The sequence below is a fragment of the Musca vetustissima genome, unplaced genomic scaffold (assembly GCF_032173495.1).
Source record: "Musca vetustissima isolate MV318-11 ecotype Yass unplaced genomic scaffold, APGP_CSIRO_Mvet_v1 utg27671, whole genome shotgun sequence".
Classification (NCBI taxonomy): domain Eukaryota; kingdom Metazoa; phylum Arthropoda; class Insecta; order Diptera; family Muscidae; genus Musca; species Musca vetustissima.
The window spans coordinates 5,231-21,645 of NW_026885575.1; the positions used below are offsets into that span (position 1 = coordinate 5,231).

General features: G+C 35.7%; 3 protein-coding genes across 3 annotated transcripts; 1 reads left to right on the plus strand and 2 right to left on the minus strand.

Annotated features, from left to right (window-relative positions):
- Window positions 1-333: 333 nt before the first annotated feature.
- On the minus strand, window positions 334-5,020 carry LOC133332818 (N-alpha-acetyltransferase 15, NatA auxiliary subunit-like). The gene is made up of 5 exons (XM_061541189.1): window positions 4,829-5,020; window positions 3,491-3,979; window positions 2,219-3,434; window positions 1,504-2,150; window positions 334-768 (listed from the first exon to the last, which is right to left on the minus strand). Exons 1-5 carry the CDS (start codon window positions 4,883-4,885, stop codon window positions 556-558), a joined length of 2,622 nt encoding a protein of 873 aa, XP_061397173.1. The 5' UTR covers window positions 4,886-5,020; the 3' UTR covers window positions 334-555.
- Window positions 5,021-9,901: 4,881 nt separating this feature from the next.
- On the plus strand, window positions 9,902-10,349 carry LOC133332816 (small ribosomal subunit protein uS14m-like). Its single transcript, XM_061541186.1, has 2 exons — window positions 9,902-9,972; window positions 10,026-10,349. The coding sequence occupies exons 1-2, from the start codon at window positions 9,910-9,912 to the stop codon at window positions 10,347-10,349; spliced, it is 387 nt and encodes a 128-aa protein (XP_061397170.1). The 5' UTR covers window positions 9,902-9,909.
- A 95-nt stretch (window positions 10,350-10,444) lies between these two features.
- LOC133332815 (dynein axonemal assembly factor 5-like) lies at window positions 10,445-13,164 on the minus strand. Its single transcript, XM_061541185.1, has 4 exons — window positions 12,362-13,164; window positions 10,920-12,298; window positions 10,631-10,864; window positions 10,445-10,572 (listed from the first exon to the last, which is right to left on the minus strand). Exons 1-4 carry the CDS (start codon window positions 13,162-13,164, stop codon window positions 10,445-10,447), a joined length of 2,544 nt encoding a protein of 847 aa, XP_061397169.1.
- Window positions 13,165-16,415: the final 3,251 nt, after the last annotated feature.

Here is a 16,415-nt window from a genome sequence, read left to right on the forward strand (position 1 = left end):
ATATTCACCGAGATAGTGGGTTAAAAATTGCAATTTGATTTCTACATAAATATTGTGTTAAAATTAAGCTTAGATTATTATTGGATTTCTATGTTTTATTGATCTTTTATCCATTATGTGCTAGTGAGAAACACAATGGGAATCGAATTTACCTTCACATGTGAAATCATAAAAACAAAAACAAATCATTAGATAATCCTTTGCCACAAGAATGTGCTACATGTGGGCATTAATTGGGCAAAGACCACCGTGTTCCAACACTAGTTTTTTGAGTCAGTTTTAATTATTTCTTTTTAAATCAGATGATGTGTATGTGTGTGTGAGAATTCACAGTTCATTTTGTAGCTGTTGTTTTATTTGGTGTTAAAATTGTTTGTCCAGTCAAGTAGTTGCTGTAGGGTTTTATTGATTTATTTGTTAACATTAAAAATTAATAAAGTTTTGATGTTGCGGTTCTTCTTCATCATCACCATCATAATCTTGTGTAGTTCTCTAATAGTAGTTGTTATTGTTGCGGATAAGCCAGGCAATTGTTGTGAGGCGATGGCCACTGCATTACAAATCAGCAGTAGCTTTCTCGACATGATTACCGGCATCTGAACCCTCTTCGGTGGTTTTTTCTGTTGCTGTTGTTTCTTCTTCTACATTATCACGAAATAGACGGGCGTACTTAAAATGTTTATGACAGGTTTCTTTGTAGTTTTTAACTGCATCTTCACAAGTGCCAAAGATACCATCGCGCAGCGATTCGAATATCTTTGTGGCGTCCTAAAAAATCAAACAGTTTAATTAATAAACCGATAATATGATATATATTATTTACTACTGGACTTCAACTTTCTACGGTACACATTTCCGGTCAAAATTTGTATATCCCTTTAAATATTTTAGAATAACTCCGAGTGCATCAATATAATAGATATCAATATAAAATTCGACTGCTTCACTTTAACACTGGCAACTTATTATATATATATATATATATATGTCTACCCGGAGTAAATATTTATTTACTTATTATAGAAATAACTTTATATGTATATAACCCATAGAATGACAATTTTGAAATTTGACCGAATTAATGTCAACGCTTATCCTTTGCCACATATTTTTTTCCCCTTCCATACTCAATGCAGATAAACCAACGTACACAAATATATAGATTAAGCTATGTGCTGCTATGACCAGTATTTTATGGCTATTCTTGGGGCCACACAAAATTATAAATACACTTTTAATAAAAACACAAGTGGGCATACTAAAATGTATCGAGCAAATGCCGGCTTAAATGAATGTTATTTGAAAGTCACCAGTTAAATCATAACTAAACTACAATTACATAACTACTCTTCAATACGAAAGCTGTCTATAGCTATCTTTAATATTTATAATATATTTCTTGTCATAATCGAATTAGGTGCTGATCATTTTTTATAAAAAAAAAGCAAACATTTTGCCGAAAAAGAAACTTAATTACTCACAACTATTGTTGTCGTAACTTACCTCCAACTTAAGTTTAGCTACATCATATGAGGTAATCAACTTAATGGCCGCTTCTTGCTTTCCAGCATCCAATTCATACATGATACGCGCAGCTTCGTATAAATGCATTATGGAAGAGCTGTGCTTTGCAATGAACTCATCGTTCAATTGTTGAGCACTCTTAGTACCTATCAGTTCTTTAACGGCTTTATCCACTACCGTCTTGACGGCATCGTTTATATCTTTTGTCAATGTTGGCAGTGCTTGCATGAGGCGCACTATGCAACTGTGCACTTGCGGATGCCCGGCATCAATAGCTAGTGCACGCTTAATCGATTGAATCATAAGTAAGACTTTACTCTTGCGCGAGTACAATTCGAAGGCCAGCAAATGTGTTTCAATGCGTTCTTTGGCTAATTGCTGGAGTGGTTTCAAAAACTCAATGGCCTTCTCCAATGGATCTTCGGGGCGTTCAAGCTTCTCGGGTATCAACTCATCAAGTTGTGGTGCCTCGGGATCGGCCTCTTGATTTGCTTGTTGTTTGGATTTTTGATGTTGTTCGCGTTTGATTTGTGCTTGAGCAGCTTGTGCACTTTCGAGTTCGGCTTTCTTCTTGGCCTTGCGTTGCTTGCTACGGAGTTTCTTCAATTCCGATGGTGGAAGATTTTCTACAGAAAATTAAAGATGTCATTATTTACATCGCCAAATAAATAAGAATTTTCCAGAGTGGACTTACCCGTATCGATTTCCTCAATCGTTTCCTCAGACTTTAGAGGTTTGTCATAGAGGCGAATGTAAACTTCAATGGCACATTTGGCTGCCTTAAAGTAAAACGGATGACGACGCAAAACATCTTCAAGTCGCAACAGACCAACATAGGCACGCATTGTCATTTTTCTCATGCAATAAGTGTGGAAATCGAACTGATCCTCAATGATTTCGGCAAAGTGACGATCGACCTCGTGACACTTCTTCAAGGCTTCACCCCAACGTTCCATACGCTGGTAGGCCAACGCACATTCTGTTTGGAACCACATGCATTGCATTTCATTGAGATTTTCCATGGCCGAAACGCCTTCGCGAGTAAACTTCCCACAAATATCCTCGGCTTCTTTGATTAAATTTGCTCGCAGCATATATTTAGCGCACTTCGAATTGATGTAGCGATCAGCCGTATCCATGCTCTGGGCTTCATCAAGCCACATGTAGGCCTCAACTGGATCGCCGGCATGTTTGTAAATGCGGCCCTTTGTAATGAAGAGTTCTATCAGTGTTGGCGTATGTTCAATGGCAGCATTGATGTACTCTAGCGCCTTATCTGTTTCACGTTTATAGTCGTAATGTTGGGCCAGGAACAAAAGCGTCCATACCACAGCCGACGCTGGTTCAACGGGCAAGTTTTTGTCAGCATCTTCACGTGAAAAGTGGCCGGAGCGAGTTAAGTTTTCATAATACTGCAGGATAAGTTTCTCCATAACGGCTACCTTTTCGGGTTGCGTATGCAATGAGCGAACATTAACAAACAGTGGAGGCACACCCTTACGAAGGCCACGTCTCAGATAGTCATCTAGAACATTTTGGAAAGCATCACCTGTGGCAACGTCCAAAGGCAACCGTTTGGGACACATGGACCGAGGGTAGGTTTCTTGGAATTTCTTAAACGCACTCAATTTTTCAGTGACATCCGAAATTTGTTTGGCCAAAAAGTATTGACTATAGTAAAGTGTGTTTTCGGGATTGCGATCGATAAGCTCCTCAAAGATGGGCACAGCCTTAGAGTGTTGGCCGATTTTAATGTACAAATCACCCTTGGCTTCTTGAACGGCCAATTTATCTACCATTTGATTTTCGTACTTGATTAGGTGATCCAAAGCTTCCTGATATTTGCCCGCCTCTACTAGAATTTGATTTTGATACAACAACAGTTCGGAGTGTCGATAGTCGTTTGGCTCCTATAACGAAACGAGTGTTATTCGAAATCATTAATTATGGAAAAATGTGTACTTACAATAGAGGTTTGCGACTGGTTGAAGGCATCCAATATACTATTGGCCATTTCCAAATCACCCAGCAGATGATAACTCATCGCAAAACCAATCCACGAGGCATGCTGTGATGGGCGTAATTTGAACAAATGGTGTCTGGTCTCCTTGTAGCCTTCCAAATCACGCATTTGTATTTGCAACAATGACAAATCCTTCAGAATTTGTAAATTGTCCTTTTCCCATTTCAGTGCATTACGGTAACATTTAATGGCCTCGTCGTACTTTTTGTCACTGCGCTGCAACAGACCGTAGACATGCCAACAAACATGAGATCTCAAGTCATTACGTAAACCTAGACGAACATATTTATAGGCCTCCTCTCGGCGACCCAGACCATTGAGTGTCAGACCCTTCATGGCCAATGTTTCACCATGTTCAGTATATTTGGGATTTGAAAGAATTTGTTTGGCCAATTTTAGACCATTTTTGTACTGCTTCATTTCGTAACATTTCTGAAAAGATAATATGTGTAGGAGTATTAAAAATGAAATGTAACCACATCAATACTTGTTTCAAATCTAAAAGCTTAGATTTGTTCATTTAGGTTTATTCTCTTGTTAGTGTGTTCTGACGTTAGTATAATTATTTCCGTAAAAATTTCCATCAATGGACCTTTAATCCTGACTGAAATAATTATTTTTTTTTAATTTTCCTTTTGAAAAACTCAACGTTATTACCTTGCTGTTGTTATTGATTTTAAACAAACAACAAGATCGATAATATGTTTGAATCTAACAATTGTCTACTAATATTGATAATGTACAACATATCCTTTATCTGTATCTATGGCGAATGGACAGCAAAATTCCACTGCAATATTTTGAAAAATTCTTCAGAAATTCAATTTAGTTATAATGATTGAAAACTATTACAATACAAATGTAATGAGATAAATTAACTAGCTGTCCCAGACAACCCATAGTAACAAACACACTGCAAGCATGCATGAATGTTTAAAAATGGAATTATTGTTTTTTCTGCTTTACGTTTTGGGGCCACTTTGCTATCACCCTCAACTTTGAGGTTATGTCAAATAAATTTTCACCCAAAACTCTGCCCGAAAAACAAGTTAACCAGAAAACATTACCACATATTTAAAATGCAAAATATTATTCCCATTAACCTTGGCAATGTCCTATGATCCTGCTCAACCAATACAATATACACAACATTGGTCAAGCAATGAAAATGGGAGGGGGTGGAATTTGCACGCACACAAACGATAAAAGCAAAGACGAGCACATCTTACAAAACGATTTTGTGTGTGGCTACATGATATGCGGTTGCTGTTGCAAACGTACCATTAACTTCCTAAAGAGAGCACTCTCTTTGGGGGGCAGTGGGTCGCTGGAAGGCATATTTCCGTACTTTGCCTATTCGATGGTAGTTTTTCTTTAAGAACACCGGTTACACACTGCTAAGCGAGCGAACGAATCAGCACTCTGTCGGTCGAAACACGCTTTTGTCGACAAGGGACACCAACAACTCGATTACACTTTCCAGATGACGCGCACTTGGTTCACTTCGTTTGCCTAGAGCAAGTGGCTATTCCTCTGGTTGGTTGCACTTGGATATTCCTTTCTTTTGATCTATTTTATGTGGAACCACGAGCAAATGGTGTCCACTGGTACTGGTTCTGGTTGAAAATAGGACCTGTGTGAAGTTAGCAACATCGCTAAATTTCTATAACAAAATTTTTATCGAAATTACAGGGTGACACAGAACATCACAATTTCACATTTAACACTATTTTTATCAACAGTGCTTTCCAACAGAGATAGCGCAGAATATTATAAAATAATATTTTTTATTTATTATTATTATATTCCTTTCTTTCCTGTTAATATAAAATGGGTATCACCACTCAATTGAAAGGTATTTTTATAACCTTTATACCCATTTTATATTAATAGGATCCGTTGACCCGGATGTTCGGGTACCCGAACCCGAACATCCGGGTCAAATAACCGGGAAAAAATTTCAGAAAAATCTGATCGTTTTTACTAAACTAGAGTTGTTCCAATTTTTTATTTTTAAGATTTTAAATTGGCTGGTAAATGAATACCAATGCTTGTTAATATTTGTAACTTTGCACATACACCTAAACAACAATTTTTACTGGTCAAAGCAAATGTGAATAGCGCTAATTTAGGGGAATTCCCTTTTTTACACGGCTTCTGCTGGAACCAAACTACCGTGTAAAAACAGACTAAGGTGTATATATTTGAAGATTTAAAAAGGAAGAAAAATAAATTACAAAAATTGTTTGTTGTTTTTGTTTGGGATCAAAGAAAAGTCCTTATTTTTGATGGCGGACACGATAACTCAAAAACTAATAATCCAATCGATTTCAAAATTTGGGATGTTTTCTGTGAGTGTATGAACTAGGATAAAGCCAATCGGTGAAGATCTTACTTATTTTTTAACTTAGTTTGTGATGGACTCGATGGTATGAAATTCCTTGTCATCATGATCCCCCCGAAACAACGCCTGTACTTGGATCATGACCATTTGCACAAAAATTCACTTTCATTTCGTTGTGTCGCTCATACAAGCGTCGTTGATTGAAATAAAAACGACAAGCATGCACGTATAGACACACAACAAGCATGGACTATTAATAAGGTCTACAGGGGGTAAATTCATGCCTAATACTACATTTACACTGTACTAGATTTAGTAAATGCAGTAGATCTAAATTGTTCTAATGTACATACTATTTTATGCTTAAGTCATCCCTTTGTATCTTTTAAAAACTAAGGCAATTTTTCAACATTTTTTAAATATATTGAATTAAAAAATGAACAAAGTTAGCTTCGGCAAAGACATCGATATAGTTTTAAAAGATTAAAAATTTTCCTAAAATACACAAAATTAATATTAAATGGGGTAAAAAATAAAGGGGAGAGGAGGCACCTTTGAACAGCGCTCATAAAATCTCGATTTAAAATTTTCCCGACCCGCAACCAAAATTTTTTATGTGCCAATCTTGTTCTTTATCTGCGTAAGCCATTTTGGCTAGCTTTTTCAGTGGTCGACAAAATTTACATGAGTGACTATGTTTTCGCACTGCAATTGTAAACTTTTCATTTTTTGGTTGTAAGGGCGCAGGAAGAATTCAGTGATAGTTTTCTTTCGATAAACATTCCAACAATCATTTCAAACATATCTAATATATTTTCTTTCGTATATACATATTTACTACAAAACAAGTTATTATAAATTTCCGTAAAATACCACAGGTGGGACACCTTTGAACATACCCATGGTATAATAATAAAAGGTAACAGCAAGTGTTGTTGTACAAAAAACGATACAACAACCACATGGAAATTTGTTGTTGTAAGTTCTACTAGTGTCAACTCATTTGACAGAAAAATGTACACAAACAAACAAATTATCATAAAATTATTTTTATTTTGAAAATGGAATATTTTCGAATCCTCAAAATAAAAATTGAAAAACATGAATGAAAATCTATCAAATTTATATTTCTATCGCTTCCACATCTTTCCTTTAATTAAGCCATTGCCATATATATGTGTAACACATATGACAATGCTGGGAATAGCGAGTTATGCCTGCAAGAAAGATTTGCTTCCTCAAACTTTCCCAGCAGGCAGATTGAGTAAATTGAATACGGGAGCACATTAATAAAGAACAATTTCAAATTGTATGCGTTCCCAATTTTCCTGTTGGGTGATTTTTAAAAACATAATTTGTCAAATTCATATTGACACTAGTATTACGTTGGAATCAAATCAGCTGGGATTTGCTGTTACCTTTTATAATTGTACCATGGAACATACCCAGTAAACTCCAGTAAAAAACTGAGTTTTTGACTTTTGGCTTCGATTTCTCAAAAATTTCAAATGGGATATTAAGATTACGAAATTAGATGTATTTTGCACCATATAAATTTTTGATTTTCCAGAGCCATTTTGGTGTCCTGGCCACCAGTTGGAAATCGGAAATTCAGCAACTTTGTTCTACAAAAAACTGAATCTGAACATATGGTGCATACTAAAATACTCGCAGAGACTCCCTCTTTCGTTTGATACCCTTACTTTGTTCGAGGTTTGTATACGGAGGCTTCCAGAGCCATTTTGGTGTCCTGACCACCAGTTGGAAATCGGAAATTCTGCAACTTTGTTCTACAAAAAACTGAATCTGAACATATGGTGCATACCAAACTACTCTTGGAGACTCCCTCTTTCGTTTGATACCCTTACTTTGTTCGAGGTTTGGATACGGAGGCTTCCAGAGCCATTTTGGTGTCCTGACCACCAGTTGGAAATCGGAAATTCTGCAACTTTGTTCTACAAAAAACTGAATCTGAACATATGGTGCATACCAAACTACTCTTGGAGACTCCCTCTTTTGTTTGATACCCTTACTTTGTTCGAGGTTTGTATACGGAGGCTTCCAGAGCCATTTTGGTGTCCTGACCACCAGTTGGAAATCGGAAATTCTGCAACTTTGTTCTACAAAAAACTAAATCTGAACATATGGTGCATACCAAAATACTCTTGGAGACTTCCTCTTTCGTTTGATACCCTTACTTTGTTCGAGGTTTGTATACGGAGGCTTCCAGAGCCATTTTGGTGTCCTGACCACCAGTTGGAAATCGGAAATTCAGCAACTTTGTTCTACAAAAAACTGAATCTGAACATATGGTGCATACCAAAATACACGCAGAGACTCCCTCTTTCGTTTGATACCCTTACTTTGTTCGAGGTTTGTATACGGAGGCTTCCAGAGCCATTTTGGTGTCCTGACCACCAGTTGGAAATCGGAAATTCAGCAACTTTGTTCTACAAAAAACTGAATCTGAACATATGGTGCATACCAAACTACTCTTGGAGACTCCCTCTTTCGTTTGATACCCTTACTTTGTTCGAGGTTTGTAGACGGAGGCTTCCAGAGCCATTTTGGTGTCCTGACCACCAGTTGGAAATCAGAAATTCAGCAACTTTGTTCTACCAAAAACTGAATCTGAACATATGGTGCATACTAAAATACTCGTAGAGACTCCCTCTTTCATTTGGCACCATCACTATGTTCGAGGTTTGTATAGGGAGGCTTCCAGAGGCGGACATCTCTCCTGATTCACTGGATTAAAATGTTTGTGATTTAGTAATACTTTAGTTTTAGATTATAATAAAATATGTTTCAACATTTTCGTATTGTTTATTATTTTTCATTACTAATGAATTATGTTAACATTTTTATTAATAATTTTAAAAAAATATTATTTTATAATATTCTGCGCTATCTCTGTTGGAAAGCAATGTTGATAAAAATAGTGTTAAATGTGAAATTGTGATGTTCTGTGTCACCCTGTAATTTCGATAAAAATTTTGTTATCGAAAGTTAGCGATGTCGCTAACTTCACGCAGGTGAAAATAGGGCTATGTAGCCCGATATACGGATAATCGAATTATCGACATAATTGGGTAGGTTTGATGTAATCGATTTTTCGTTGGAACCAAATTGACCCAAAGGATACATATATATCTCTAAAGCGGTGTACACACTAACACTTTTGAGTGACAGTTTTTTTAATGGTTACTGACTGTCCAACAACCATGAATATTTTTGTGGTTGCCTGATGAATGACAAACAGGAGAGGTCACACTATCAAACAAGCAAAATTTGGGCAAAAGTGTCATTCAAATGTGCTAGTGTGTATACCGCATAAAGCATTGTATACACTATTAGTGCCACACTTTTTTCTTGTTGGATCGTTTAACTGTTCATGTCCGTCAATTTCGACAATCACATTGTTGTTGGACAGGCCATAATTTTTTTTACAACGATGCAAACATTTGGTCTGTTCCCGTACTGCAAGAATCAACTAGATTTTACTTTTTTTCTTCGATATCAGAAGGAAAATTAAATTAACATCATTCACTAAAATAAAAAAATAAGTAAAAGCACACAAAATGTATATCATTTTATCTGTTTTAGAGCCTGCTGTTTTCCTTTTATAAAATGAAAGTAAAATGACTATATAGAATGCATCCACAAATTTGATTGAACCCTTTACTAGTTTTGTTGATACTTGATCGGATTTGGAATAAAAAGTTGCAAAACTAATTAGATTAATAGAATTTAAGCAGACAAATGCCAAAAGCCCTGCAGCATTCAAAAGTGAAGTTTTTTAAGCAAGTTTCCGAATTTATGGAAAAACAAAGCTAAAATCGTGTCACACAGTGCGTACACATCTTTATCCAATGAATTGTATTTTTACGTTTTCCAACACTACCTTCTTCTCTATGTCAGCTGTTTTCCTTCTCTGCTTCTAACCTCAACCTAGTTTTGTTATTAAGCAGCCCTAAGTTACATAGCACCTTAGATTCCCATTTGGAAGGACATCAGAATGAATTCCCTGACTAAAGCTGGAAGTTTTGTTAGTCAATCATTACAATTTGCCGGTTGTGGAGTAAGTTTTGTGGTATATGCTGGTCTATTGGTGTTGATTAACTTTAATTTTAGTTTCAACAAGTTCGCAACAAATGGGCCGATTGGAAAATGATTCGTGATGTAAAACGCCGCAAGTGTGTCACTGAACATGCCAAGGAACGTCTGCGTGTGAATGCATTGCGGAAGAATGACATACTGCCAGTTGAGTTGAGGGAAATTGCAGATGCTGAAATTGCGGCATTCCCAAGAGACTCGTGTTTGGTGCGTGTCCGTGAACGTTGTGCCCTTACGTCCAGACCTCGCGGTGTTGTTCACAAATATCGCTTGAGTCGTATCGTGTGGCGCCATTTGGCCGATTATAATAAACTTTCTGGTGTCCAAAGGGCTATGTGGTAAATGGCAAATCTATGTTTATTGTTAAATTAGTTTTATTACAAATAAATGCTAAGAATGTGCATAAACTAAATATTTTTCCAAATGGAGTTCGATATTCACTCAATGAATGGTAGTTCCTTTTCAAGGGCTTTTAAATTAAAGTTGTTATAGGTTTTGTTCATGGTTTGTTTGTAGCTTTCCTTTGATATTTCTGGATAGCGTTTAGACATCTCCAATATGGTTTCTGTAAATAGTAGTGGTGGATATAGTTGTTTATGTAGTATTGAATTTAAATCTACTACCTTTTATTGCTGCCTGTAAACGTATCTCTGGGTTATCGTAGTGTAGAAACATCATATCCATGCAGTGTTTTACGAATGTTAACCACACCTCATGATCATATGCTGCCTTTGAGGTACTTTGCTGTGCAGGGCTTTCTTCATGTTTATCGGTGTAAATAGGTTCCAATTTCGGAATGACAGAAACAGCTAAAATTCGTATGCCACCAGAGGCATCATCCAAGCGTTGTAAACAACCTAAAAGTGTTTTATGTAAATTATTGTATTTGTATAGATTTTTATTTGTACTTACCATATGCTATTGGCTTCATTTCTTCCAAAGGTATTGGACCAAAATTGCATAAGCATTTGACAGCATAGTGACGTGTTGACACAGAATGATCCTCCAATAGACTAGGAATATATTTCGATAAGCCGGGTAACACAGTACGCGCTTCATCGGGAGCCCCTTGTGATATGGCACACAGAGTAGCTGTTGCCAACGACCGCATTGCCTCAGCATTTGCTCCAGCCTTCCATATTAGGTGTGGTTCAATAACAACTTTTACAAATTCCAGTAATATTTCACAGCTACGTGTTAACGGTTTCCGAATTGTCTTATTCCAATCTAACATTGCTATGGAAACGGCAGTAAATATTTTAACCTTAGCTTCGTCAGCACAATACTCGAAAATGATGTTAATTTTTTCTTGTATAACATTTATGTATGGCTCTCGAAATTTGCCCAATTTTAGAAGACCATAAAATAACAAGATGGGTTCACTTAAAGCATCCAAGTGAGCGTCTATGTTATCCACATACTTCAATGCACTTTGGAAATATCTTTCATGTATATCGTCCATTGTAGAATTATATCGTTTGGCGATTTTGTGCAAAATATCAGTACCCTTTGTTTGTAATTCCTCGCTATTACTTTGTTCCGATTCCAATGATAAGGCCATTACTTTTAATGTGGAAATGTAGCAATTTTTATGCAATCCATCCAATTTTTCATATAAATCCGAGGAGCTATCTTTGCAAAAACTTGCGTCTTTCTCCGTCTTATCTAAAACAGTTTCAGTCATCTTTAAAATGTACATTTGAAAACTACATTTCAATGTTTGTGAGAAATCGGGTTGAACCATCAGTTCCATTAGGCGGACATGATCATCAAACTTAATACCCAGAGCAGACCTATACATATGGTAGAAACATTTTAAATATCCCTCTTTTGCATTTTTTTCTAAACCTTCAAAGCCATGCTCGCACCAATCCTCATAGTTTAGCAGACGGCCCATTAGGTCGGCAAGATTACAAGCTTCTTGTACAACAATGTTCTCGTTATCCCGACAAGCTCTTGCCACATCTGGATATATTTCAAAAAAGTTCGCCGTCATTGCTGCTTCAGCGTGTAATACAAATTGATACAATAGTTTCAAAGAATGTAGGCGCACATTTTCTTTCCAATCGGCCGATTCTCTTGTTATCAATTTCAGTAGCCGCAATGATCGTTGAACTATTGCTCGACAACCAATTGTGGGTCGCTGCACGTCACTGGGGTAGTTTGCAACCGGTAAATCGGCAATTTCTTGTTTGCTTAGTTCCGCTTCATTCTCATCATAGTATTGTTTTCCACATTTCACCCATAGTGGCAATATGTAGTCACGTACTTCGGCCGATTCATCTTTAAGGCTTTAATTATAAGTTGTTAATATTGACTACTTTAATATAAACTACATTTCACAAGTAGCTTACCAGCACAGAACCAAAGGTATTAGTCTTTCGAAATATGAATAACGGTCTCGCAGCTCTAATAAAAGTCGAACACCAAGCTCACCACATTCTCGACGCACCAAAGGCATTGAGTCCATGAGTAATGGAGAAACTTCCATTATCAATCGTGACAAAGCTTCACCGGCTTCAACGTGTAAAGCTACATAGCCCAAGGCATTGACAGCTGCAATACGAGCCTGAGAATGTTTGTGATTTAGCATTCCATAAAGAGCCTTTGCCAGTGGCTCAGCATGTTTTTGAAAATTGTAATTATCGATCGAAGAAGCAATCAGTTTCACACTCTTACATGCTTCTCTCTGAACAGCTGGATACGGATCCTTTAAAACCTTTATTAAAATTCGAACAACATCTTCCAGGCAACTTTGGATCGAACACTTATTTCCCGTCTGAATATATCGTTCGACCAGCATGTTCAATTGATTCACAAAAGTCAGGCGTATTTCTTCACTTTCCTCGATGGTTTCCTGCTGTCCCAAACGTTCAGCCAAGGTGGCTACAATATTAAGCAAATGATAGTCATTTGGTGGTAGTCGTTCCATAAACTCGTTGATTGTTTCCACCGACTGATCGCGGACACTTTCGTATCTGTCGCTGTAACATTTCAGTAAGTGGAGGTAACATTCGTCATAAATCTCCAATAGCTTGTCATCACTGTATTCCATGCGATTTTTGCATTTATTTCGCAAATTCTCCAGAGCGCTCAATTTGACTCCCCTCTCGTTGGATTGCAATTTGCTGCAGATTTCTTCAAGTCTCAAAGACATTTTCTGTACCGTCCAAGAACTATTTGTGGAACCAAATGGTGTTGCCGTCAGAAATAATTATTTTGATTTGTATAATTGTTTTCAAAAAATAACAAGTAGCTTAGTAACATTGTAAACATTGTATCGTTGTTGTTGTTAGGGATAAGCAAGGCCTATATAAGGTCGGCCAGTAAGCACAGATGAGTATAAAGTTTTTTGTCCAAGGTAGATATACAAGGTAGCCGCATCGGCGAATTTCTACAACAAACATCGGTTGTTGTATTTTGATATGTCAAAAATATTTTGCCAAAACAAACAGATTGACAAGATTTATTTACACAAATTTTTGTAGAAAATGTTAATAAAAGTATTGCCAAAAAAGCTCTTCGAAATTCGGAGATTTTCATTCATAATTTTGTTTTTTAATTTTTTGGTTCAACATTACAACAACATTTTTGACATTTATTTGTCCAACAGCTGGGCCGATGCGGCTACCTTATTAAATATACCTTTGCCAAGGCCTATATAAGGTCGGCCAGTAAGCGAATTCACAAAAAAAACTTAAGTTTAACGTCCAAGTAGATATACAAGGTAGCCGCATCGGCGAATTTCTACAGCAAACATCGGTTGTTGTATTTTGATATGTCAAAAATATTTTGCCAGAACAAGCAGATTGAAAACATTTTTTTACACAAACTCTTGTAGAAACTGTTAATAAAAGTATTGCCAAAAAAGCTATTAGAAATTCGGAGATTTTCATTTATAATTTTGTTTTTTAATTTTTTCGTTCAACATTACAACAACATTTTTGACATTTATTTGTCCAACTGCTGGCCCGATCCGGCTACCTTATTAAATATACCTTGGTTCCACTTATTAACAAATGGGGAAGAAGACAAAATGGCCGATAAAGAAGAACTAAAAGCAAGTTAACGAAATATTTACGAATGAGGTGGGAGACTGCTGACAACTAAAAACACACGGCCACTGTCCTTGTGAATGCCTCAGCAGTATTACCGCTGGGAATTTTGTAAAAGTTTCCCAAAAAGTCGTTCCCTTGAAAAAATCGCACAGAAATGTAAATAATATAAAACAGTTCTGAGGATATGTCAGAAACCCTTGGAAATCAAAAAACGACGTAGACAAATCTAATGCCATGTACAGACGGGCGTCGTTCGCTCTCTCATTCGTTGTTCGACCCCTAATTATGAAGTAATTACTTAGTTCCCCATACAAAATTGTCTGAGCGAACACCGACTTTTGTACGTTGTTCAATTTGAATCACTCTCCGAATAACCAAGAAATTTGTCCCATCCCTAACAATTGAGAGAATTTATCGAAAATAAATTAATTTTGACAGCATGAAAATATTTGTAAAATTTTCAAACATTTTCAGTAAAATTAAAAATGATGAATGAAAAGTAAAAAAAATTCGAGTTTTTATATATGCAGAAGGAAGTAAATTTTGTAATCTACATAATGCAATATGTATTTCTGTCCCTTTGGTTCTAATTAGCGTACAAAACGAGAAACCAATGTGGGGAAACCAAAAAAAAAAGTTTTCCAATTTTTTTTGTGACATTTGAATTGAAAAAAATGAAAATATACTCAAAACAACAATACTTTCAGAAAAAATGGAAAACATGAATTAAAAGTAAAGAGATATGGGTTGATACTATAGTCAGGATAAAGATAATTATTTTTTCTATTTAGATCCATATATGATTCACGCAAATATGTTGCAATTTTGGTGTAAAACTAGAAACAAAAAGTTTGAAATAAAAAACTCTGATGACATGCATTAAGAATAGTGTTGTATGAACGGGTTAATTCATGTACGTAATTCTGAGAGCGAACTACGTTGTTCGAATGCCCGTCAGAACATGACATAAGAGAGTCACAGGTCATCAAAAAGGTTGCAAATTGCGACTTTAGTCTCACAAAGGTTACCCCATGGTACAATTATTCAAAGTAGGCCATAGCAACCTATAAATTACAATTTAATTTTTCATACTGTGGCTTGTTATGCCAAAGTCATATACCAAATGTGTGACTGTGTGTGTAATGTTTTGAAAAATATAACAGAATATATACGAAAATCGATTTGTTTGATGATGAATTTTAGAACATTTGTAAGAAGAAATGTATGATTTGGAAATGAAACAACATGTAAATCATATCCCCAACTCGATTTTGAAAAGAAAACCTAACATTCCATTCATTTTTCGTGTTTTTGGTAAAATGTTACAAATATTATTGTTTTCATTTATCCTGACATTATTGACCATAAGGTAGAGGTGTATTTTTTCCCTTTCTGACAAAAGCTACCCTACATTATATAATTGTACCATTGGTTACCTTGTTCCTCAATGTCAAGTCGATTCAGGGTTATATTTTTCGCATCGTTTATTGTTGCATGAATGGATGAATGGCTGCTTCAGCAGTTATTTGCGGATATCGGGATATTTACTACACTCAATTTTCTTTTAAATTTTTCCTTTGTAAACGCACAACTTAATTTATTGTTACAAAGCCCATTTTTGCTATGACGAAATGAACAAAAACTGTAATCTAGTGTAAGGTCTTATGTTTTGTTTATTTTAATTTTATTTCATTTCATTTATTAAGCATAGTAACAAAGCCAAATAGGCCATTTAAGTTACACAAAACAACATAACTTATACTACTCGAAAAACTTATACCTATAATAAAATAACATATAAAAATTCAATTATTTATCCTTAATAACAATTTAACATAAAGCTAAAAAACGATTCATGTAACCGCAGTTATGTAAAAACAGAAATAAACAAATAAATCAAAATTAACTAAAGTTTAGATATCATGAGATTGAACATATAATAGAAGTTTTTTTTTTAAACGTACACGGAGAAAAATTGAACGCCTTAAGATATGGTGGAAGATTATTAAAAGTTCGAGCAATTCTTACCAAAAATGACCTTTCCAAAATATAGGTTAATTTCGGCAAAATAATTTGTGCGTTGCGTGTTGATCGCCCAAAGGAAAACAGTTCAATGACTGTAGACGGGAGTTGAAGTTTAAACATCTTATAAAAACAATACAAATTACGTATATTGACATAATTCTTAAAACTAGTACCAAGAAAATTTTCTACATGAAAGGAAATATGCTGATGCCAACCTACAGAAAACACATAGCGCATAACCCTGTTAATATTTTTACAATTTTAATAAATATGAAAATATCGCGGAAAATAAATGGAATGTCAAGTTTTTTTTCACAATATGGGG

Coding starts and splice junctions, on each gene's coding strand:
- LOC133332816 (XM_061541186.1), top strand. CDS start 9,910: ATGAATTCCCTGACTAAAGCTGGAAGTTTTGTTAGTCAATCATTACAA. Junction 9,973..10,025: donor TACAATTTGCCGGTTGTGGA/GTAAGTTTTGTG, acceptor CTTTAATTTTAG/TTTCAACAAGTTCGCAACAA.
- LOC133332815 (XM_061541185.1), bottom strand. CDS start 13,164: ATGTCTTTGAGACTTGAAGAAATCTGCAGCAAATTGCAATCCAACGAG. Junction 10,865..10,919: donor AATGAAGCCAATAGCATATG/GTAAGTACAAAT, acceptor AAACACTTTTAG/GTTGTTTACAACGCTTGGAT. Junction 10,573..10,630: donor TTTACAGGCAGCAATAAAAG/GTAGTAGATTTA, acceptor TACTATTTACAG/AAACCATATTGGAGATGTCT.
- LOC133332818 (XM_061541189.1), bottom strand. CDS start 4,885: ATGCCTTCCAGCGACCCACTGCCCCCCAAAGAGAGTGCTCTCTTTAGG. Junction 3,435..3,490: donor ACCAGTCGCAAACCTCTATT/GTAAGTACACAT, acceptor GTTTCGTTATAG/GAGCCAAACGACTATCGACA. Junction 769..1,503: donor TAGCTAAACTTAAGTTGGAG/GTAAGTTACGAC, acceptor TTGATTTTTTAG/GACGCCACAAAGATATTCGA.